The 25713-nt window shown below is 39.2% G+C and overlaps 1 protein-coding gene and 1 non-coding gene across 35 annotated transcripts in view; both read left to right on the forward strand.

The window, feature by feature from the left end:
* NCOR1 (nuclear receptor corepressor 1) overlaps window positions 1-25713 on the forward strand; it is a 184270-nt gene that overhangs the window by 67168 nt on the left and 91389 nt on the right. For 20 of the 34 annotated variants that reach the window (XM_016932276.3, XM_054670431.2, XM_016932280.3 and 17 more), the window contains 6 exons: window positions 2585-2757; window positions 5364-5454; window positions 9868-10046; window positions 10836-10890; window positions 11633-11734; window positions 22761-22888. In XM_016932276.3, coding sequence (XP_016787765.2) covers window positions 2585-2757; window positions 5364-5454; window positions 9868-10046; window positions 10836-10890; window positions 11633-11734; window positions 22761-22888 — 728 coding nt within the window. The remainder of the gene's footprint in view (window positions 1-2584; window positions 2758-5363; window positions 5455-9867; window positions 10047-10835; window positions 10891-11632; window positions 11735-22760; window positions 22889-25713) is intronic. The other 14 variants (XM_024350438.3, XM_054670432.2, XM_016932281.3 and 11 more) reach the window with 1 other exon arrangement.
* LOC112206106 (U6 spliceosomal RNA) lies at window positions 11175-11279 on the forward strand. The gene has a single exon (XR_002940316.1). It is a non-coding gene; the product is annotated as a U6 spliceosomal RNA (small nuclear RNA).

Raw genomic sequence — 25713 nt, forward strand, 5'->3', positions numbered from 1 at the left:
ACAGTTGTAGGTAAGTTGCAGTCATGCTGATTAGACATTACTATTCTTTCTTTTATTAGAAACGGGGTCAGCTAGGGTTCAGCTTTTTCAAATTCAAATGGTTTTCCATATTTTTTTATGACTTGCAGTCCAAAAGTTTCGTGGTTATATAATTTTCATGGGAATTAAATTATAGAAAATATAATGCCAGTGATTTTATTTTCATAATATGTTTATACTAATTTTACAGATACACTGTTAATACATTTAAACTGAAGTGTCTACTAAATAAATGCTACTCTTTAAATCGACATCAGAAATGAACTTTGTGCCTAAAGTTAATGACCTGACAGTTTGAGTTGTAAAGCTCAAGAGTCAGCAGCTTTATTTGGTGGAAAACGTCTAATGTTCTAATTTGCCAGTGTGATCAGATACTGTCTTAAATTACTGGTCTTGAGTTGTTTTTTTTTTTTTTTTTTGCCAAGAACATATAAATATCAAGTAAGAAATTAGCTCATGTATTTTTTTTTTCCTTTCCAAGTAATTTTGTTGTAATTCTGGTACTCACTAAATAAGTTCACTGGTGATGCAAACACTGTAAGGTTTGTATTTTCACCGATTTGCTTAAATATCACTTGGCTGTATACTCTGTCCCATATATTATTCTGCAAAGGTGAGCAAGATAGCCATATGGTTTTAGTAATTAGGGGGAGCCTAAGGTGATGGAAGTCAGACAGGTCAGTCCTAGTATTGGATCACACCGTGGTCATGGACTATGGATGACTGAGGAGGACACCTAAGGCAGATAGGAATTATGAGGAGACATTTCAGGGGAAAACCAATTCTCTGCAAACTTGTATACGCAGAGGGAGTGGCTTAAGTGAAGGTCTGGGAGCCAGAGGGAGTGTAGACTGAGCTGGCAGTGTGGTGAGAAATGAGGCTGCTGAGGGAAGCCAGAGCCAGGTTGTATACTGTCCTGGAGGTTGCATAACGTTTGGGTTTGCATTTTAAGAATTTGCATTTAGCGGGACAGGTGCAGTGGCTCACGCCTGTGATCCCAGCACTTTGGAAGGCCAAGGAGGGCGGATCACCTGAGGTCAGGAGTTTGAGACCCGCCTGACCAACATGGAGAAACTCCATCTCTGCTAAAAATACAAAATTAGCCAGGCGTGGTGGCGCATGCTTGTAAACTCAGCTACTCAGGAGGCTGAGGCAGGAGAATAACTTGAACCTGGGAGGCAGAGGTTGCAGTGAGCGAGATCGCGCCATTGCACTCCAGCCTGGGCAACAAGAGTGAAACTTGGTCTCAAAAAAAAAAAAAAAAAAAAGAATTTGCATTTGGCTACAACATTAAGAATGCATGGGAGCTATTGTTTTGATCTAGGTGAGGGATGGTGTTGGCCTGGATTATAAGGGTAGCAGTAGAAAGGAGAAAAGATGAAGGACACAGAAGACATATAGGAGTAATTGAGAAGTGGGAGTGGGGTGTGGTGTGGAATGTGAGAAAGATAATATTCTCTTCTCCAGTGCCACTTTCTTAAGATGACCATGTTAGCAGTTTTTCATGAACTCTTCCTCACTTTCCTCTATCCATGTGTCATCAGATATATTGGCAGTTCTTTGTCCATAATGGAGGGTTCGTCTGTCTTTTCTTCTCTGTTTAGAAAATGGTATCATAATTCACTTACTTCTCTAAAAGCATTAATTCTCAATTTCACGTAGTTCACTGGATTTCTGTTTTTTGTTTTGTTTTGTTTTTGTCTGTTGCCCAGGTTGGGGTGCAGTGGTGCGATCTCGGCTCACTGCAACCTCCACCTCCTGGGTTCAAGCGATTCTGCCGCCTCAGCCTCCCAAGGAGCTGGGACTACAGGTGCCCGCCACCACGCCTGGCTAATTTTTGTATTTTTAATAGAGACGGGGTTTCACCATATTGGCCAGGCTGGTCTCAAACTCCTGACCTTGTGATCCACCCGCCTTGGCCTCCCAAAGTGCTGGGATTACAAGTGTGAGTCACTGCGCCCAGCCTGGATTTCTTTTTATGATAAAGCACAACCAACCATTTTCTGCCTTTTTCATACTGTCAAAATGTTTATTATATAGCATTATTTATTATAGCAAAAAATGGCAATCAACCAGAACCTCCAATAATAGATCGTTTAAAGCGTGTGTGTTTTGTTTCGCAGATTGGAAGGATAACAACAAAATGTTCATATGGTTGCCTTTGGGTAATTGGTCAGATTATGAACTATTTACATGTTTGTATTTTTAATTTTCCATTTTTTTGGGACAACAATGACATAATGTTTTAAGCAAAATAAAAGTAACTGGTCAGCTACTACTAGTAGTAGGTGTCAAGTAGTTTATAAATATGCATAGTCTTAATGTTAACTAAAAAATCCAGCCAACCTGTGCTCTATGTGTTGATCTTAGTAGGAAACAGAGCTACCTTTCCTCTCTCCTCTTTGTGCTTTTCGTTCACAGTTGAGTCATAAGCCAAATGTACTTCTGACTTAACCTTAAGAAGTAGCATTTATTTTAAAGTATTAGGTTTGTCAGAATCAGAGTTTAGTTTAATTATTATTAATTTGCTACGGATATTTAATAGGAACAAAAAATCTGCCAGCGTTATGATCAGCTCATGGAGGCATGGGAGAAAAAAGTGGACAGAATAGAAAATAATCCTCGGAGGAAAGCTAAAGAAAGCAAAACAAGGGAATACTATGAAAAGCAGTTTCCAGAAATTCGAAAACAAAGAGAACAGCAAGAAAGATTTCAGCGGTGAGTAGTTTGATGTTTAATGACTGTGATATTTTTCTTCAAATATTTATTGTTTCTTTTTTTTTAAAAATTTTTTTAGTATTTATTGATCATTCTTGGGTGTTTCTCGGAGAGGGGGATTTGGCAGGGTCATAGGACAATAGTGGAGGGAAGGTCAGCAGATAAACATGTGAACAAAGGTCTCTGGTTTTCCTAGGCAGAGGACCCTGCGGCCTTCTGCAGTGTTTGTGCCCCTGGGTACTTGAGATTAGGGAGTGGTGATGACTCTTAACGAGCATGCTGCCTTCAAGCATCTGTTTAACAAAGCACATCTTGCACCGCCCTTAATCCATTTAACCCTTAGTGGACCCAGCACATGTTTCAGAGAGCACGGGGTTGGGGGTAAGGTTATAGATTAACAGCATCCCAAGGCAGAAGAATTTTTCTTAGTACAGAACAAAATGGAGTCTCCCATGTCCACCTCCCTCCACACAGACACAGTAACAATCCGATCTCCCTCTACTCTTGCCACATTTCCCCCCCTCTCTATTTGACAAAACCGCCATCGTCATCCTGGCCCGCTCTCAATGAGCTGTTGGGCACACCTCCCAGACGGGGCAGCGGCCAGGCGGAGGCGCCCCACCCCCCCGGATGGGGCGGCTGACCGGGCGGGGGCTGCCCGCCACCTCCCGGACAGGGCGGCTGGCCCGGCGGGGGCTGCTCCCCACCTCCCGGACTGGGCGGCTGGCTGGGCGGGGGCTGCCCCCCACCTCCCGGACGGGGCGGCTGCTGGGCGGAGACGCTCCTCACTTCCCAGATGGGGCGGCTGCCGGGCAGAGGCGCTCCTCACATCCCAGACGGGGCGGCGGGGCCGAGGCGCTCCCCACATCCCAGATGATGGGTGGCCGGGCAGAGACGCTCCTCACTTCCCAGACTGGGCGGCCAGGCAGAGGGGCTCCTCACGTCCCAGACGATGGGTGGCCAGGCAGAGACGCTCCTCACTTCCCAGACGGGGTGGCGGCCGGGCAGAGGCTGCAATCTGGGCACTTTGGGAGGCCAAGGCAGGCGGCTGGGAGGTGGAGGTTGTAGCAAGCCTAGATCACGCCACTGCACTCCAGCCTGGGCAACATTGAGCACTGAGTCAGCGAGACTCTGTCTGCAATCCTGGCACCTCGGGAGGCCAAGGCGGGCAGATCACTCGCGGTCAGGAGCTGGAGACCAGCCCGTCCAACACGGCGAAACCCCGTCTCCACCAAAAAATATAAAAACCAGTCAGGCGTGGTGGCGCGCGCCTGCAATCCCAGGCACTTGGCAGGCTGAGGCAAGAGAATCAGGCAGGGAGGTTGCAGCGAGCGGAGATCATGGCGGTACAGTCCAGCTTCCGCAACAGAGGGAGACGGTGGAAAGCGGGAGAAGGAGAGAGGGAGAGGGAAACCGTGGAAAGCTGGAGAAGGGGAGAGGGAGGAGATCATGGTGGTACAGTCCAGCTTGGGCAACAGAGGGAGACCGTGGAAAGCGGGAGAAGGAGAGGGGGAGAGGGAGACTGTGGAAAGCGGGAGGAGAGGGAGAGGGAGACCGTGGAAAGCGGGAGAAGAGGAGAGGGAGAGGGAGAGCTATTGTTTCTTGAAACTGATCATGAAGAAAGTTTATAAAGAATTTTTATGTTGTGGACACATAGAGGGGAACAACACATACTGGGGCCTATTGGAAGGTGGAGGGTGGAGGATGGAAGGAGGGAGAGGGTTCAGGAAAAATAGCTAGTGGGTACTAGGTTTAATAACAGAGTGATGAAATAATCTGTACGACAAATCCCCATGACACAGGTTTACCTGTATAACAAACTTGCACATGTACCCACGAACTTAAAAGTTAAAAGAACTTTTATGTTGAAAAGAAAACTTTATTATCAACCAGTAAACATTATGTCTTAGTAAATTTAATTTTTTATATTATCCTGTTGAATCTAAATGTAAGTGATTATTTTGAAATTAATTCTGAAGTTCCTAAAAGTATTACATCCTTTGGACATGACAGTGAGTAAGAACAGACCTAAATATCCTTTAGTCCTTCATTATCAACATATTCAAACTATATTCAGTTGATGGCCAATTAAGAAATTCTTTGATAGATTCTGATTTGTTTTACTTTTAGCAAACAGATATTTTACAAAGATTTTAAAAGCTTTAGTTTTCTTTTTTATTGTCTCATGTAAGAGTCATGTAAGCCCCTTAACTCACAATTAAATTTTTGTAAGGGATGTTGGTTGAGTTTTTTCTCTCCTTTTAAAAATGTTTCATGTATTTTTCTAAGTCTACTACAGGGCATACAAAGAATGCCATTTGAAATGGAAATGGCATCAATAATTATGACTTCCTAGAAGTTTTCCCTAACTAGTTCCACCATTTGAACTTGAACATGTAACCTTCAAATCTCAATCGTAATATTTAAATTGTTATTAATAGGTGACACAGCATATTACTTAAAAGTATATACTCAGTAGTATTTTATGTTTCTTCTCTTAACTTGGTTAAAAAGTTCCATTCAGAAAAGTAATCTATAGTTAATTTAATTGATATGTCTTTATATAAGGTCTTTAAATATATTTTTAATTTCTCCCTCATGTTTAGAGTTGGGCAGAGGGGAGCTGGTCTTTCAGCCACCATTGCTAGGAGTGAGCATGAGATTTCTGAAATTATTGATGGGCTCTCTGAGCAGGAGGTAAGAAAATAAATTTAATTCAAGTTAATTCGTTAATTATTAAAGCATTTTAACTCTGTAGGAGCTAAGGGTTTATTTGTATGTAAATGTGGGAACTTTATTGAGTGCTAGAGTTTAGACTGTCAAAGATTTGAGTGTCTGTTAAAGGGTTTTTAAACGAGGCAGTCACACGATCATACTGGAATTTCACAAAGATGGCTTTGGCAGCAAGGAGACCTGGAGAGAGGTGAGGAGGCTGTTAGGATAAAAATAAGGTTCTGAATCAGGGCAACAGTGGTAGGGATGTATAGGAGAGTGTAATAGAAAGGTAGAATGGACAGGCCAAGATGGATAGGATGTGGGAGATGAGAAAGAGGAAGAATAGAATGTGACTCCCTTGTTTCTAGGTTAGAGGAGTAAGCTGGTGGTGCCATTTCCTAAAGTAGCAAAGGAGCATGTATTTTACAAATGGCAGTATGTTCTTCAAAGGGTGTTGTCTAGCAAGTGAACCTGGGAGAGAGTTGAACTGGGAATGGTTAGATATCAGAGTCATCTGTATGCAGGTGATATAGTCCCAGGCAAGTATGGTAACATGAAGTGAAAGGGGCAGGTGAATGAGAATATAGAGATTAAGTTTATATATGGAAGAGATTCATCTATGAACAAGAATGCCATTTCACTAATTTTTAAGGTGAAGATACTGTGTTGTAGCAAGTGGCATTACTTTGTTTTTCAGGCATTTCCTGCCTATATAAAGAGCAGAATTAATAAAATTATGAAACAGGTAGTAGAGACCAAGGTATATGTTTGACAAATATATCTTCAGACCCAAAAGCAGTATTTCCTCCCTTGTGAAGCTTCCTCACTCACTTTCCCGAAACAGAACTCAATGTCTAGTTAGTCTCAATTTACATTTATTTCTATTGTGTTTCTCTTTCTGTTTAATAAATATTTATGATCAGCTAAAGTGTCATCTTCATGAGTGTGGTTATTTTAAACCTTTGGGTCAGGCTATCTTTGAGTTCCTGTTGCCTAATGTTTAATTGGATATTAATAAATGCAGAATAAGAATAAATTTCCATTTCTAACATTGAATCTTTTTAGCCCTGTTCAAACTCTCAGGATTGTTCCAAAAGCCATCTACTATTGACTGAGTTTTGCTAGTTTTGATTTTATTATATGGCTTTTCTTAAACCTCATCTCAAAATTCTGAGAGTCTCGTTTGTTTGAAATAGTGGCCTTAAGTAATGATCAAAGATATTTTTTACCATGCTGTATACTTCAAAATAAATGTTAAGTAGACTTAAATATACAGTTAATACTCGATTTGCAAAATTAAGTGAAGTGGATTTAATCTAAAATGTTCAATGATTTAGAAATAATTTAGATAAGTAAAATTCCTGTTTTCATACTACTTAGCACATTTAGAAGTAAAAAGCAGTGTCATGACTTCCTCTGCTCTACCCTTTACTACTAGTTAACCTAGCCAGTACTTTTTCTCCTCTTTCTATGGGTATTGTTGGTTTAGGTTATGGTGGACTAACTACATCTTTGGTTTTTGAGGAGGGGGAGTTTGAGGGGTAGTTACTACTTAAAATTGCCAATTGTGATAAGCACCTCATATGTATTATTTAAACTGTGAAAATTCTGTGAAATGGAGGCTATAATTAATGGCTGTTTTGCAAGTTAAGAAACTAAAGCCCAGCTGCAGGTTAAATAATTCGCCCAAGGTCACAAATTAATAAATAGTGGAGCCAGATACTCAACCCAGGCAGTCTGACTCTGGAACTGTGTGTTCTTTTCCATATCTATATTCAATCAAGTCTATTCTTTCAACAAATATTTATAGCCTATTATGCGCCAAACTTTCCTTTAAGCATTGGGAATACAGTGGTGAATTAAACCATCAAGTTGCTTGATCTCATGAAAAATTACTTGTGAGACAGTTGCAGTAAGTTTTTCTCCAGGATGAAAAAATAGCCTCTTTGTACAGAGTTTGTCTTTGTGTTGATATATGTTGTAGGATTCTATCAGTATTTAATTATGATACCCTGTTTTGCATTCATAACTAAATAAAAGTATATAGTATGCTCTTATAAGTTACTGTGTTTCAGAATTCTAGTTAAACTAGCCCTGGAGGAGATATAGAACTATATAAACTATATCTCAGAGTTCCTTAAACCATTATACTTCTCAGATTGTTCTTATACTGATCAAAATAGACTTTTACAGGTGGTTTTTCTTTCCTTTCTTATTTCTGATATTCTCCTTTCCCAAAGAGAGGATTCCAAGGTGATTTTTGGTGCATTGAAATACATAACTCTTTAGGGACAATTACAATATTTAGTCAGAGGTATATCCCACACTCAAGCTTTTCAGTGCATTGTTATATGATTTCAGGATCTTAGCCATTTCTAGAGACACCTTTGAGTTATCAGTGTTCCAGAGCATACCAGCTTCACTGTGCCCAGATTCCTGGAGATGTACTTCTTTTGGAATACATTTATGATGTTATCCTTGCTAAATTTTATCTCAAGCCCTAAATACATATTGCACATATTATTGCATAATATCAGGACAAGTGAATTTTCCTTTTTTTTTTTTTTTTTTTTGAGATAGGAGATAGGGTCTTACTCTGTCACCCAGGCTGGAGTGCAATGGTGTGACCTTGGCTTGCTGCATCCTTCACCTCCCGGGCTCAAGTGATCCTCCCACCTCAGTCTCCTGAATAGCTGGGACTACTGGTACACCACTACGCCCGGCTAACTTTTTGTTTGTTTGTTTGTTTGTTTGTTTGTTTGTTTGTTTGAGATGGCGTCTCGCTCTGTCAGCCAGACTGGAATGCAGTGGCACGATCTTGGCTCACTGCAACCTCCGCGTCCCAGGTTCAAGCGATTCTACTCCCTCAGCCTCCCGAGTAGCTGGGACTACAGGCACATGCCAGCACACCCAGCTAATTTTTGTATATTTAGTAGAAACAGGGTTTTGCCATGTTGGCCAAGCTGGTCTCAAACTCCTGACCTCAGGTGATCCACCTGCCTTGGCCTCCCAAAGTGCTGGGATTACAGGTGTGAGCCACCCCACCCAGCCTCTCACTTAGCTAATTTAAAAAAATTATTTTGTAGAGATGGGGTCTCACTATACTGCCCAGATTAGACTTGGACTCCTGGGCTCAAGCAATCCTCCTGCCTTGGCCTCCAAAAGTGCTGGGATTACAAGCGTGAGCCACTGTGCCCAGCAATTTTTCATTTCTTTTGTAGCAGTATAATCAAGAGCTTTAAAACATAACCACTTACTCTATATTGCTTTTAAAATTACCTCTAAAGTACATGATTGAAATGACATTCAGCCCTTGGAATATGTAGCCATTATTTCTACAATGACGAGTAAATCTCCGTTAAATTTATTTGCTCTTTGACTGATTCCATGAGGAAACATCTGTAAGTATATGATTGAAATGACATTCAGCCCTTGGAATATGTAGCCATTATTTCTGCAATGATGAGTAAATCTCTGTTAAATTTCTTTATTTGCTCTTTGACTGATTCCATGAGGAAACATTTGTAAGCATCTAAAATTAGTTTATGTATTGAGGTAATTTCAATCTAATGTGTAATTTCAGTCTAAACACTATAGTGTTCAAACTGATTGAGAGTGTCCCAGGAAATTAGAGACTTTGTAAGGACTTGACTATTAGGCAGTATCCACTTTTATGAGGAAAATTTTTAGGGAAATACCTTTTCTTATATTTGGGTAAATACTTGTAATTTGGGTAAAAGCTTTTAAATAGAAGTTTGTACTTAAAAATTTCCTCAGTTAAACTTCGGGAAAAATAAGTTCTGCATGTGTAAGAAAGTTTTAGTTGAAACAAGCTTCATTTCTAAGAATAACAACCTTAAATTTTCAATGGAAAGATGATGTAAAATTAGCAAGAAGAGTTTAATAGTAAAGTGAGTTTAATTTAAAATCGCTACTTAAATTTTGATGCCTGTTTGCTTATTTTTCTATTTATTGTTCTGTAATATGACGGTAAAAGTTGTTCTATAAAATGATGTTGAGACTTTAAAAAATGAGACTAATATGATAATTAAATGCTCCATAAGGTCACCACTTCAGTGAACTTGACATTACGTTTTATCTTCCAGGTCTAAAATTTTATTATGTTAAGTATCAGCTTAGTTTAAGAAAAGAATTCTTCTCAAAGGAGTAGATTATTTAAAAAACGATATGGATATTCTCTGCCTCTGTAATTCATACAGTGAATATTTATTAGATATATGAGTAATTATTGTATGCTAGATGCTGTGGTATACACTGCTATTGTTACTAAACTGCATACATGGTTTTTTAGTGCACATTAAGAGCATTGGTCCATGGCCCTCCTTAAATTTCTAGTTTATGTTTTATTCTAAGTAAATTGTATTTTTTTTCCAGAATAATGAGAAACAAATGCGGCAGCTCTCTGTGATTCCACCTATGATGTTTGATGCAGAACAAAGACGAGTCAAGTTCATTAACATGAATGGGCTTATGGAGGACCCTATGAAAGTTTATAAAGATAGGCAGTTTATGAATGTTTGGACTGACCATGAAAAGGAGATCTTTAAGGACAAGTAATTTATATTTTAAATTATTCTCTAATAGACATCTACATAAGTTAGTAAAAAGTATTTGGCATTTACTTGTAAATTGAACTGTTTTCACAAAAACTTGGTCCCATTTTGGTGTTTGAATCAATACTGTGAAAAGTAGAGAATATTGATCTTCCTGTAAGTTTATAGGTGGGAAAAGAGGTAACAGATAAGAACTGGGGTTATGGAGTCATGTTAAGAGTGGTTCCCAAACTTGGGTGCTGTCTGAACTTTTGGGGAGCTTTTATAAAGTACAGATTTCTATGTATTACCGTAGACTAATCATTTCCTGGTGTATGGTGCCCAGAAATCTGTGCCCTTTAAAAGTCTCCAGTGATTCTACAATTGTTCCTCAGATTGGCAGTTAGCCCTATACATAGTATTTCTCTTCTGTTTTTTTTGAGACGGAGTCTCGCTCTGTCGCTTAAGCTGGAGTCCAGTGTTGTGATCTCGGCTCACTGCAACCTCTGCCTCCTGGGTTCAAGCGATTCTCCTGCCTCAGCTTCCCGAGTAGGTGGGACTACAGGCATGTGCCACCATCCCCGGCTAATTTTTGTATTTTTAGTAGAGATGGGGTTCTGCCATGTTGGTCAGGCTGGTCTTGAACTCCTGACCTCAAGTGATCCACCTGCTTCGGCCTCCCAAAGTGCTGGGATTACAGGCGTGAGCCACCACGCCCGGCCTATACATAGTATTTCTTCTCCCAAGTTTTTTTTTTTAGTTGTTGAAATATTTGTATGCAAGTGTGTTTTTGTTTTCATTTTCACTCAGGTTTATCCAGCATCCAAAAAACTTTGGACTAATTGCATCATACTTGGAGAGGAAGGTAAGACATGGTTTGCATTGGGAATGTTTGTAGGTTTGTGATGGTTGTTACTTTGAAATTCTTGTGCTCTGACACATATAAGTAGTTAACTAGAACCGATTTTAAAAAGACTGCGAAGAGTCTCGTGATTAATGTAATGATAATTACAATTATTAGAGAAATCTTAACACAGAACACAGAACTAAATGGTTAATGAAAGATGACCTGATGTTTATTTCCCTAAAAACACATAGATTACAATGCTTTTGGAGCCTCATTAAATTTCTAATTAAAATATCAGTCTCGTGCTCGCTTCAGCAGCACATAATACTAAAATTGGAACGATGCAGAGATTAACATGGCCTCTGCGCAAGGATGACAAGCAAATTTGTGAATCATTCCATATTTAATATAAAGTTGATTTTAATGTTTTTGAACAAAATATTTAAAGACATTTTAAAAATTTGCATGTATGTAATCAGAAAGGGAATTTACTTGTTAATAAGAAAATATTTGAATGTTTCTGATAGTTCCTGGCATCTTTCACATAATTTGGATTAACAACTGTAACTGTCTATTAAAATAGTACCTATAATGTAAATAATTTTAGAGCCTAGATATGCCTTAAAATGCTAGCAGTGTATGTTGTTCTTTTTCTTTAATTTTACTTTCAGAATACCAGAGATTTTCCTTGGAAGTAATATTTAATTAAAAAATTTCTTTTTCATTGGATCCTCAAAAATAATTGTTTTATTTCTTACAGAGTGTTCCTGATTGTGTTTTGTATTACTATTTAACCAAGAAAAATGAGAATTATAAAGCCCTAGTCAGAAGGAATTATGGGAAACGCAGAGGCAGAAACCAGGTGTGTTTTCTTACTTGTATGGAAGATATTTCAGGATTGGGGGAAATAGGCAAGCAAAAAGTGTTAAAACAGAAGTCCTGCCCTTAGTGTGTAGTTTAAACATTGATGTTTCTGTTAAATTAATGAGGATGTTATAATTATTTTGAAGTTATATTTATATATTTAGTGTATTAAATCTTGTATTTCAAATATATTTTAAGTTTCTACTATGATAAAATTAATTAGAAAAGTTTTATACCGTTCTGTCATCTGAGTCATGCATTTCAGTGTCAGCAATAATCATGTAATTAAATATGAAGCCATTAATACTTTTAATACACTATCTTTAGCCAGTCTGTTTATCTGAGGAGGGGTCAGGTAGAGTAAGGGAGAGAAATACAACATGGTACCTTGATTAGAGATTCTTTACAAAATCCTGGAACCTGATTTTGTTTCATATTAACTTCATTTGTGGAGTTCAGATAGTTTAATTTCTTTCTTTCTTTCTTTCTTTTTTTTTTGAAACAGAGTCTCGCTCTGTCGCCCAGGCTGTAGTGCAGTGGTGCTATCTTGGCTCACGGCAACCTCCGCCTCCTGGGTTCAAGTGATTCTCCTGCCTCAGCCTCCTGAGTAGCTGGGACTACAGGCGCCTGCCACCACGCCCGGCTAATTTTTTGTATTTTTAGTAGAGATGGGGTTTCACCATGTTGGCCAGGATGGTCTCAATCTCCTGACTTCCATGATCCACCTGCCTTGGCCTCCCAAGGTGCTGGGATTACAGGCATGAGCCACCGCGCCCAGCCTAGATAATTTAATTTCTAAAAAGCACTTTTTCTGTCTGGGTGTGGTGGCTCACACCTGTAATCCCCGTACTTTGGGAGGCTGGGGCCAGAGCATCGCCTGAGCCCAGGAGTTCAAGACCAGCCTAGGCAACATAGCGAGACCCATCCTGTCTTTACAAAATAATAGAAAAAATTAGCCAGGCATGATGGCGCATGCCTGTAGTCCTAGATACATGGGAGGCTGAGGTGGGAGGATGGCTTGAGCCTGGAAAGTCGAGGCTGCAGTGAGCCATGATTGTGCCATTGCACTCCAGCCTGAGTGACAGAGCAAGACCTCTGTCTCCAAAAAATAAAAAAGGCACTTTTACTAAAGGTAGTTTTCCACAAGTATAAAACTGAAAAAGGTTAGTTTTCACAGTTGCAATTCAGTAATTTCAAAATGATTTTCCCCAAATAACTGATCAGCAGCTGCCATAGCTCACAGGTGCTTACCAGAGAGACTGCTGCACTACTGCCACCACCACAGTTAATATGGAGGCTTTTGCTGTCTACACCCGGATAGATATTACAATAAGGACTTGCATGCATGAGCTCCGACACTGCAACGATTCATTAGCATTATTAAATCTCTTCTGGTTTTCCCACTCAGCCACCCTTTTGTTGGGGTGGGGTCTTACTTCCTTTCTTCGTTTGATAGCCCCTGGTTACCAGATATAGGTTATTGACCCAGTTCTCTCAGTATTCACAGCTATAACCTTTTTATGTTTTCTGGGTCATTATTTCCCACAGAACACCACCACCCCAGATGATGTGATTACATGCTCTTTGGAAACAGTATTTCTTGTTTAAAAAAGTATAGCGAGTGTTTCATGAGTCAACTGTGTAAAATGCTGTTAGAGGTTGAGTAAGCCAAGGTGCCTTAGACGTGGATTTTCAGTGAATTAGTGAGGGGGCAGAAACACGGTTACACAGAGTTGAAGAAGATACAGAAGGTGAGGAAGTGGCATTAGTACAAGTGCAACCTTGTTTTTAAAATTTTTTAATAAAGTGGAATAGTGAAATGGGTCGGTAGGGCTAATGAGGATCAGAGAAGGGAGGATAAAGGGCATACTTGTACACTGATGGGTGCAGTACCGTAAGACAAAGGATGGATGCTTGCCAAGCTTCATAAAGATGTACTGACAGAAAAGGAATAAATTGAGTGTTGACAGTGAAATAGGAAGCACTATTCCACCAGAGAGAAGAATATTGCCAGGGCTTTTCTTCCTGCTTCCCCTAAAGAATGTGGAATCAAGGTCCTGTAATACCCTTTTAGCTAGAGATCATAGGGACCATCTATGTTTTAAACAAGTTTCAGCTACAATTTTTTTTTTTTTTTTGAGATGGAGTCTCGCTCTGTCGCCCAGGCTGGAGTGCAGTGGTGCGATCTTGGCTCACTGCAAGCTCCGCCTCCCGGGTTCATGCCATTCTGCTGCCCCAGCCTCCTGAGTAGCTGGGACTACCGGCACCCGCCACCACATCTGGCTAATTTTTTGTATATTTAGTAGAGACGGGGTTTCACCGTGTTAGTCAGGATGGTCTCGATCTCCTGACCTCGTGATCTGCCCGCCTCGGCCTCCCAAAGTGCTGGGATTACAGGCATGAGCCACGGTGCCCGGCCTCAGCTGCAAATTTCTAACAGTTTTATTCCTAATTGCCAAATAGTATTTATAACTGTATCTTTAGAAATTATATATGTTACTGTTTAAAATGTTCAGTCCTACATTAGCGTAAGAGATAAGGTGATACTTATACAGTGTACCTTAACCTTTGCCAGATTAGCAGCCAGTTGCCCATGATGATAGAGGAGAGAGCTCTAGCAGGAAGTTCTATGGGGCACGGATGTTTGTTATTCTGAAACAGTCGTTTCTGTCCTAAAGTTGTCTGGGACACAGTTTCACTCCTCTCTGTGGCATACCGATCCTTGTTAAGATCCAGCCATGTCGGTGTTCTCTTCTGTACATTCTTGTTGCATGTTTCAAAGTACCTGTCTCAGAATGTATTTGCAGATCTGAGAATTGCCATGTATACCCTCACCTTGACCTGAGCCTTAGGTTGCTTACCCCCAGGTAGGCTCAGTTTTGGGTTGGTCAGCACTTCTGGCAGGCTAGCCCTGCCCTCATTAGCTTTTAAGTTATTACTTTGAAGATTTTTCCTCCACTTTTACATTTCTCTGGTTGTTTCACTGGGAATTTGGGAGAGGTGTGAGTTAAATGAATTTAGACCATCATCTCATGCCACCAGATTTATCATTGTTTCTTAATTGTTTGTATACTTATTCCATTTATTTGTGTCAAAATAGAGGGGCAGCTTTTCAGAAATTAGGTGGTGTTAGTTTAAGGGCTCTCTGTGTAAAACTGAAGGCCTTTTGAGCTGATACCAGGTGAGAGAAGAAGCCACTGGGGTTTTGAGCAAAAGAGAGATGCCAGATTTCAGTTGTGACATGATTACTCTGGTTGCTCTGTTGAGAATAGTTTGTAAGGAGACAAGAGAAGAAGCAGAGAAACCAGTTAGGAGGTTGTTTTAATAATCCCATTGACTTGGACTAGGCTACAGTGAGGAGGCGGGGAGAACGGATTAGTTTCTGGATGTACTTTTGAAGGTAAAACCACGAGATTTTGCTGATGGATTGATTGTGGGGATGAGGAAAGGACAATAATCAAGGAAAACAAGTTTTGACCTGTGGAGTTGCCATTTGCTGTGACAGGCATGACTGAAGGAGGAGCAGGTTTTGAGGGGAAAATCAGGACATGGCTGAATATGAAATACCTGTTAGGTGTCTAAGCAGAGATCCAAATGAGATCCAAGTAAAGTGGATAGTTAGACATATAAGTCTGGAGTGTAGGAAAAAGATCTGGGTTAAAGATAGAGAATTTACTATATAGAAAAAAGTTTAGAATACTTCTTTTTAAAAACAGAACTGAATTGCAAGGTTAAGATTTTCAAAATCTAGGTATCAACTCCCTTGATTTTACCCTGGTGGATACAGAGATCCAACTAATTTGAAAATCACTTTACTTCTCTGCTATATAACCAAGCTCTAGTCAGGAGGGTTTAGCTCAGGTGATCTCACAGCCATTATGGCATGTTTACTTAAAGATTCTTTAGAGTTCTGCTGAAGTTTATGCTTGATCCTGTCAATATGAGTTTGATTACTCTCCCTATCCTCTACTCCCAGCCTCCTTTTTGTAGGAAGTAATTTTTATTCAGCAGATAAATGTATAGTGTGTGGCTGGGTGCGATGGCTCACGCTTGTGATCTCAACACTTTGGGAGTCCAGGGCGGGTGGATCACTTGAGGTCAGGAATTCGAGATCAGCCTAGGCAACATGCTGAAACCCTGTCTCTATTGAAAATGCAAAAATTAGCCTGGAGTGGTGGTGCACACCTATCATCTCAGCCATTCTGGAGGCTGAGGTAGAAAAATCGCTTGAACCTGGGAAGCAGAGGTTGCAGTGAGCCTAGATCATGCCACTGCACTCCCACCTGGGTAACAGAGCAAGATCCCGTCTGGAAAAAAAAGAAAGAAGAGAGAGAGAGAAAAGGAAGGAAGGGAGGGAGGGAAAAAAGAAGAAGAAGAAGGAAGGGAGGGAGGGAAGGAAGGAGGGAAAGGAAGGAAGGAAAGCAAGAAAAGCCAGACTGGACGCGATGGCTCATGCCTAGAATCCCAGAGCAAGACTCCATCTCAGAAAAAAAAAAAAAAAAAAAAAAAAAAGTGTAGTTTGCTATTGATAGATTCTAAGTTTGCAAAGTTTGATTTTTTAAAACCTGTTGCTATAGGGAAGCTTAGTAGTGTTTACTCTGAAAATAAGTTTTAATCTTAGACTCATAGGAAAATGAGACAGATGTTTGTATTTTTGTTAAAATTGTGTTCAGCGGTTATTCTTGGCAGGAATTTTAACTCTTCTCTCCAAATTCTGATAGAGACTACCCAACCCATTTTTATAGTTCAGCTTGTTACCATTCCATGGAGAGTGAGTGTGGTTCTCTATATGTTTTTGTTGAAGTAATGAATACATATTGGAGATTGGAAGCCAAAAACCACTGTTGAATGTTATTATTTAGGATCTAGGATTATGCCCTACGTAATAGTTTGATTCTATGTACATTGTTCTTGCTAGCAGTAAGAATTTCTTCCCCTAGTAAATGCTGCATTTTTCCAACATAAACTGCCATCTGGTAAGTCTGTCACTGTGCAGGTAGAATTACTGTGGTACTTGCTAGTTACCTGCAGTAAAGCAAGTCATGTTAGAAACCATATTCTTCATTTCCAAATGCTTGATTACTTTCCACAGGAATTCATGCCCTTCTTTTATGCTAACACCATTTTCCCCTTTATGCCAGTGTGTTTTTATTCCCTAAAGGTATTCAGAAGCATATACTTAGGTAAATATAGCAATTTTGAAATTGGAGGAATTTTCTGACTAAACTGTTAGCTAGTCACTAGATAGAAAGATTATTTTAGACAAGTTAAAAAGTTTATTATATCAGCAAGAACTCTAGCCCCAGAGTGCTCTGCCCAATTGTACCTATGTGACTCTAGGTGGGTCCTTTCACTTGGTGAGCCTTGGTTTCCACATTCATGAGAGTGGGGACAGTGATACTTAGGTTGCATGGTTAATAAGAACTGGGTATGTGTGTAAAGTCCCTGGAGTGCAGAGTCAGGCACAGAGAGTGCCCAATAAATGGTAGCCACTGTTATCTTTATTGCCATTGCCATAGTGTGTTTTTTGGTGATTGACAGCTTTCACTCTTCAGGAAGTTAGTCTGAAATTCAGTTGGCTTAGGAGCACTAATTGTTAATAAATTTTGATAAGATAGGCTTAAGATATTTTCTGTTTATTTCCCGAAGTGTATTTTTAAAGAAAATATTGTCCAGTAGTGAAACGGTATTTCATTTTCTTCCTCTTGTAAATTTTTATTTACAATTGCTGCTTGTTATTAAATATAGTAATTTAGTTTTTTGGCAACTTATTTTCTGTTGAGTGGGAACTTGTCTGTTTCTCTTTTCTAAAAAAGGTGAACATTTAAACAAATATAATTAGCACATATATATAGTTAGATATTCATTTATATATAGTAGTAATGAATCTCAGCATAAACTATTATTTGATCTTGCCAAAGGGGACCCATATGAAACTGAATCCTGTTCTTAAATTATGTTGAAATACACTTACCAGGTCAAGCATTGTGGCTTACACTAGTAATCCCAGCACTTTGGGAGGCTGAGGGAGGAGGATTGCTTGAGCCTGGGAGGTTTGAGACCAGCCTGGACAAAAACTTTAAAAATTTATACAAAAAGTTAAAAAACTGAAAAATTTGATTTTCTACAAAAAAATTAAAAAATTAGCCTGGCACAGTGGCGTGCACTGTAGTGTAATCCCAGCTATTCAGGAGGCTGAGGTGGGAGCATTGCTTGAGCCTGGGAGTCGAGGCTGTAGTGATCCGTGATCACGCCACTGCACTCCAGCCTGGGCGACAGAAGGAGATCCAGTCTTAAAAAAAAAAAAAAAAAAAAATCCAGGTGCGGTTGCTTATGCCTAAAGTCCCAGCACTTTGGGAGGCTGAGGTGGGCAAATCACTTGAGCCTAGGAATTTGAGACCAGCCTGGGCAACATGGTGAAATCTCATCTCTACAAAAAATACAAAAAAAAATTAGCCAGGTGTGGTGATGTGTGCTGGTAGTCCAAGCTACTCAGGAGGCTGAGGTGGGAGGATCACTTGAGCCTGGGAGGCATAGGTTGCAGTGAGCCAAGATTGCGCCGCTGTACTCCAGCCTGGGTGACATAGTAAGACCCTGTCTCACAATGAGAATAAAAATAAAAAGAAATACACTTAACTTTTACTTTTTTCTTTGAATTTTCATTTTGTTTTATATGTGTTCTAGAATATTCATTCATAGTGAATAGCTTGTTATTTGACAGAAATGTTTCATGTTATATTAACTCCCTGACAGAATTAAACTTGTTTTATTGGCTCTCAAGTATTGAGTTTAAAGAAGGGGAGAAAAGGAAAAACCTGGACAACGAGCCATTGCGAATATTTGTGTCTGTGTAGGGAACTTTTAGAAGGGTTTCTTTTGAAGGGGTGGACCTATTTTGCTCCAGCCACCCTGTGGAGTTGAGGGATGTAACTTGTAACCTTCATCCTAGACCATGTGGATTGACTGGCACTTCTCTTTACAGATTTGCCTGAAACAAAAGTAGTTCCAAGCATCTCTTGTTTAAATTAGAGGTAATTCCTTACTCTCTTGAATGTCAGTGGCAGTTGTTATGATAGGTCTTTATGCATATTGCACAAAGATGAGGTCCTCCAGTTGCTGCTGACTGCACTTCCTCTCCGCTCACCACTGCCTGGTCAGTATACAGAGTGGTGAGAGGTTCTGCTGGACAGGTACCAAACACTTCTCTAGACTCTAATGCAGCAACTCTGTCCATTTCTTTGGATCATTTCCACACTATGCAGAGCCAGGAGCTGTTTCCTTCTTTACACTGATTGGTTTAAGCAGGTGCTGCAGTTGTTTCTTATTCCCTAGCACCAGGGAAAGGGGAGTGAAGTTATCTGTTGGCTGGATTTTAGACGGCAGGGAATGCGTGGGATTACTTTGAAGCTCTGATTGGCATTAGAAGCAGAAAAGTATTGGGGAAATAAGATTAGCATGTGTTATCCAACTCTAAGGGGATACTGAATTTCTTTCCTTACGTTCTGCTGAGTTGACATGTCCCCGTCGTATCTTTAGGCCATAAACCATTTTCTGGGTTACACAGCTCACTTGCTAGGCAAAGGGCATGATTTGTCCTTACTATGCCATCTTACTGGTTCAGAGTGACACATGGATGCTACATTGGTTACAGGGTTAGGTTATTAGCATTTAAACAGGTCTTGTGACCACTGTAGTGTCCCAGGGAGTCAGAGCTGAGTAAAACTTGCCCAATTATAAAGCAGACCTACTCATGGTTTGACAGTTTAAATTTTAAAATCTCCCTAGTTTATCAGTTTTCTCTAGCAATAAATATCCAGAAGAAAGAGGAACTGGCAGTTAGCCAGGGTGAGAAGTTAGGAAGGTCAGATAAAGCAAGTGAAGGAATCATGGTATTGAAATGCTTTAGCAAGTAGAATAGTAGGTACAGTTCTCACTGGACTGTGAAAATTTGATAGAATAAGGGTTCGAAGGTCACAATGAGGACAAAGCAGGATCAGACACAATGAAGGTGTGCGATGGGTGGTTGTAGTTGGAGAGAAGACTTTCTGATTTTAGGATCTAGGAGGCAAAGCAGTGCCCACTGCTAATGAGGAGGCAATTGTGATTTTGCATGTGGGGAGTTTAATGGCCATGACCTAAAAGTATTTTAACTGTGAGATGTTATGTTGATTGAGTGGCGAGTGTTAGAAAAGCCATTGACATGCATTTTGAAATCTGAAAAATAATGTCAAGGCATAAAGAGCCATGTGATGCAATCACTTATATGTTCTAGGGAATATTTAAGAAGTCATTCCATAACACCAAAAGAGAATGTTGATCTAGGGAGATTTTATGAAACGTGAAAAAGGAATTATTTTTAAAATATCACAGTTCAGCAATGTTCTGGAAGTGGACCAAGAAGGATTCATTTTCTTTCCTTGCCCCTTGGATTAGAAGGAGGCATAATGTGGATGGGACTTCTTTTGGGGAGGTGAATAAGGCCTTCATTATCTTAAGGAAAAAGCTAAGTGTTGGTTTTGATGAATAGGTAAAAGACTTTGGAGCGCTATTAAGAAGGGAAATTTTTCTTAAAATTAATGAGTTACTTCCATGTTGTCTGGTGAAAACAAGTAAGAGGACAGGTAGAGTTACTATGAGGCAAGATTGACATTAGCCTGGATCAGAATGAACAGTCGAGATTGGAGGGTAAAAGCTTTTCAGATAACTGGAATAAAGGAATTTGATTTTTGTTTTATCCAACATATGCATACACCTATCATCATGGTCCAGACACTCTCCTGGGAGCTGGGGATGCTTAGAGAAGTAAGATTGGATTCTTGTTCTTGATGAGATGATAACACAGAGAGCCAGATGGATGCTGATAAGCAGGCACTAAGCCACCTAGTGACAGTGCTACAAGCAGGTATGGTCTGTGGTGGAGAGGGAAGGACATGGGCCCAGAGTTCCTCTGTGGAAATCAAGAGAGGCTTCACAGGAGATGTAGCATTTTGACCTGAATTGTAGAGACTATGTGGAACTTTATCAGGAAAGGGAAGGGTAGAAAGCTATGCAAGTGCTGGGCATGTTTAGGTGAGTCCAGAACAGCGAAGATGATGTGGCAGGATGGTGATTGGAGGGAGGTGTGCAAGGGCCAGCCTGCTGTGCTGGAAAGATGTGTTGGAGTTCTGTTTTAATTTGGTTATACAGTTTTGATTTCTGAATTAAATAAAAATGCAGGCCAGTCACAATGGCTCGTGCATGTAATCCCAGCACTCGGGAGACTGAGGTGGGAGAATCACTTGAGGTCAGGAGTTTGAGACCTGTAGCCCCAGCTACCTGAGAGACTGAGGTGGGAGGATTGCATGAGCCTGGGAGTTTGAGGCTGCAGTAAGCTATGATCATGCCACTGTACTGTAGCCTGGGTGACAGAGTGAGATGTTGTCTCTTAAAAGCAAAATAAAGCAGTTCCCCCTTATTCACAGGGGATATGTTCCAACACTCCCAGTGGATGCTTGAAACCACAGATAGTACCGAACCCTAATATACTATGATATATATATATCTCCACACGTATATATACATATATGTATATATACATACACATATACATACATATACGTATATATATACACACATATACATACATATATGTATATATACACATATACATATATGTATATACACACATATATACATATATGTATATATCCATACACATATACACATATATGTATATATATACTTATATGTATATACACACATATGTATATATATACTTATATGTATATACACATATATACTTATATGTATATACACATATATGTATATATACATGCACATATATACACATATATGTATATATACATGCACATATATACACATGTATATATATACACACACATATATACACATATGTATATATACACGCACATATACACATATATACATGCGCATATATACACATATATGTGTATATACATGCGCATATATACACATATATGTGTATATACATGCGCATATATACATATATATGTGTATATCCATACACATATACGTATATGTGTATGTATACATACACATATATACGTATATATGTATGTATACATACACATACATACGTGTATGTATGTATACATACACGTATATATACACACACACCTATGATAAACTTTGATTTGTATATTAGGCACAGTAAGGAACTAACAGTAACAAATAATAAAAGAGTTATAGCAATATACTGTAATAGAAGTTACATGAGTGTGGTCTTTTTTCAAATATCATACTGTACGGTACTACACTTACCCATTTTCATACTGCAGTTGACTCCAGGTAACTGAAACCACAGAAAGAGAAACTCCTGATATGGTGGGGACTACTGTAGTAGCATTCATTGCACACTTAGTTTCACTTTTTTCTTTTAGAGTCACAGGTTTTGCAAATGAGACATCAGAGATAAAAGGGTTCCTAATGTGACTGCTTAGCTTAGAAATATTTAAGCATTTTACTTCTTTTCACCTTATTATAGCTTTAGTATTTTTCCAAATTACTTCAGTCTTAGTAACGACCATAGCTGTTTACATATTCCGTTAAGTAGACTTTCGCTCAAAACTATAAATGCATGAAGATGTTTCTTATAGCATTATAGATAGTGATGAAAAAATTGGAAACATATTAAGTATCTAAAACATGATAAATTATGTATGGGTTATCAAATTTTAAGGTAGAATTGGAATGCTTGAGTGACAGATTAAATGTGGAGGTTGCCAAAAAAGGGAACCAACCCCAGATTTCCGAGTAGAATCTTAACATTTTCACTTTCTCGTGGGTCCAAATGCTATGAGCATTTGTGTCTGTGTGTAGGACCCTTCAAGCAGTACATATAGAATACATTAAAAACCTCTAGACTGGTTTTTAACACACGATCACCAGTTACATTGTAAATGAATAACAATCATTTAAAATTTTTTTAGATAGACATAATTTATCACACTATAAGGAGCTATTTCTGTTTGCCTTTGAATTTTACAAATGATGGTTCATTCTAGCAGCAAATTGCTCGACCCTCGCAAGAAGAAAAAGTAGAAGAAAAAGAAGAGGATAAAGCAGAAAAAACAGAAAAAAAAGAAGAAGAAAAGAAAGATGAAGAGGAAAAAGATGAAAAAGAAGACTCCAAGTGAGTTAAATAATTAGTTATATAATAAGTTAAATGTTTATTTTTATTTTATTTTTATTTTTGTAGATATAGGGAGTACAGTTGTCACATGGATATATTGCATAGTAGTGAAGTCTGTGCTTTTAGTGTACCATCGCCCAAATAGTGTACATTATACCCATTATACCTCACCCACCCCCTCACACCCTCTCACCTGTTTGAATCTCTAGTGTCTATTATTCCACTCTCTATATCCATGTGTCCACATTATTTAGCTCCCACTTATAAGTGAGAACATGTGATAGTTGACCTTCTGTTTCTGAGTTATTTCACTTAAGATGATAGCCGTTAGTTTGATCCATGTTGCTGCAAAAGTATAGTTTTTTTTTTTTTTTTTTTTTTTTTTTTTTGTGATGGCGTCTCGCTCTGTTGCCCAGGCTGGAGTGCAGTGGCATGATCTCGGCTCACTGCAAGCTCCGCTTCCCAGGTTCACGCCATTCTCCTGCCTCAGCCTCCCGAGTAGCTGGGCCTACAGGCACCTGCCACCATGCCCAGCTAATTTTTTGTATTTTTAGTAGAGATGGGGTTTCACCGTTAGCCAGGATGGTCTCCATCTCCTGACCTCGTGATCCATCTGCCTTGGCCTCCCAAAGTGCTGGGATTATAGACGTGAGCCACTGCGCCCAGCCTAGTAATTTTTAAATAATGAAATTTAATCTGCTGAAATTTTATTTTATTTATTTATTTTCGAGACAGAGCCTCAGTTTGTTGCCCAGGCTGGAGTGCAGTGGCGCAATCTTGGCTCACTGCAACCTCTGCCTCCCAAGTTCAAGTGATTCTTGTGCCTTGGCCTCCCAAGTAGGTGGGATTACAGGCACGCGTCACCACGCCCAGCTAATTTTGTGTTTTTAGTAGAGATGGGGTTTCACCATGTTGCCCAGGCTGATCTTGAACTTCTGACCTCAGGTGGTCCACCTGCCTCAGCCTCCCAAAGTGTTGGGATTACAGGCGTGAGCCACCACGCCTGGCCGAAATTTTAGAAACATCTAATAGTTACATGATTAAGTTGATGTGATTAAGGAATAGAATATTACAGTAAATGTAATTTTTGACTTAATGAATTTATTTGCAAGTCATGAGTTATTATTACTTTTCAGAAGGGATGGGTTATAATAATATATACTTTCCTCCAGGATATATTGAATGTAATTTAATTTTTGATTTGGAAGATTCCTCAGGTTCTGTCTTTGAGCCTCAGGTAGTATATATTAGATAGTATAAAAATGCTAAGACAGGAAGAGTTCATTTTTATATTTTAGATTCCAGCTTTATTGACTTCATCATATAAAATGGAGTTTTGGGTTTGTTTGTTGTTGTTACTGCTGTTTTCTTAGTTATAAAATTACATTACAGAAAAACAGGAAAAGAAAAATATAGTGAAAATTAACCTATGATTCTGCCACTCAGGGAGTTATTGTTGATGCTTTTGTGGACGTACAGGGGTGTGGTAGGAGTGGGGGCATGACAGTTGGTTTGGTTGTTTTTTTCCCCAAGAACTAGCTTTGTAAATTACATGGAACAAAATTCACCAGTTTGAAATGTGTACATTGATGTGTTTTGACAAGCATATGCACTTGTGTAACTATTATCACAATTGTGATGTAGAATGTTTCCATCACCCCAAACGGTTCCCGTATGCTCCTTTGCAGTCAGTTTGTCTTTCCTCATTTCCAGCCTCTGGCCGTCATGTATCTTTTTTGCTTTCTCTAGAATTACATAAAAATTGAAATCATACAGTATGTATGGCTTCTTTTACTTAGCATGAATGCCTTTGAGATTCACTTAGGTTGTTGAATGTATCAGTAGTTTGTTCCTTTTTAATATTTATTATGTTATATCTATAGTCCTTGTGGAACTGTTTAAGATTTACCTAGTTTTGTGGAAGCTAAAGTAGCTAGTCACTTGCCATGGTTTTAAAAGAGAGAGATATTCCTCTCATTGTAATTTTATACCTTAGGAAGATACCTCTAAGGGAATATATGTTTTTCTTTTAGTTTGGGTTAAACATTTTTTGGGCCATGTAGCCAGTGGTTCTTCTCACATGGAACTCTGTCATAACTTGATTTTATTTTTTTGTTAAAATTTCTAAACTATTTAACAAGCTTTCATTTATTATCTATGTGAGCTAGGTCTTAGGGAGAATGTGAAAATACGTAAGATGTATACTATTCCCAGGTAGTTCATGATTTAGTAGGGGAAAAGTAGGTAAAGTACAAGTATTACTTTAAGAAATAAAAGCCTGGCAGTAAGAAGTCAACAGACGACCAGTTAAGTGCTTTGGCAGATTAAGAAGAGGTCGAGGCTACTTCTCTGTGGATAATTTGGAGGACATTAGCAGATGCTAGTGGTTAATGTGGGTAGGGTAGAGGGAATCACATGAATAGCTAGTGGAAGATAATGATTTCATTAGACTTATCATAGTGTGCATCAAGAAGAGAAGTGGAAGGTGGATTGGAATTAAATTATGTAGAGCTTTAATGAAAGCCAAAAATGGTAGACTTCATTCAGGAGGCTGTGCTGTGTGTCTGTTTGGGAATAGTTAGAAAGGGATTAGAATGGATGGAGTGGTTTATTGCCAAAGCTATCCTGCTAGAATGTTGATTCATTGGCAAGATAGAATGAATAGACTAGAGATACGAATCAGGGAGGCCAGTATGAAAGGCCAGGATTGGGGTACTAAGGTGTTGAGTAAGTGTAGTGGTAGTAGAAATAGAGATGGTAAAATTAGTGAGAGAGGCATTTCTGAGATGAAATAACCAAAACTTGGCATTAGATCACATGTAGGA

This window comes from Pan troglodytes, chromosome 19, assembly GCF_028858775.2.
Source record: "Pan troglodytes isolate AG18354 chromosome 19, NHGRI_mPanTro3-v2.0_pri, whole genome shotgun sequence".
Classification (NCBI taxonomy): Eukaryota; Metazoa; Chordata; class Mammalia; order Primates; family Hominidae; genus Pan; species Pan troglodytes.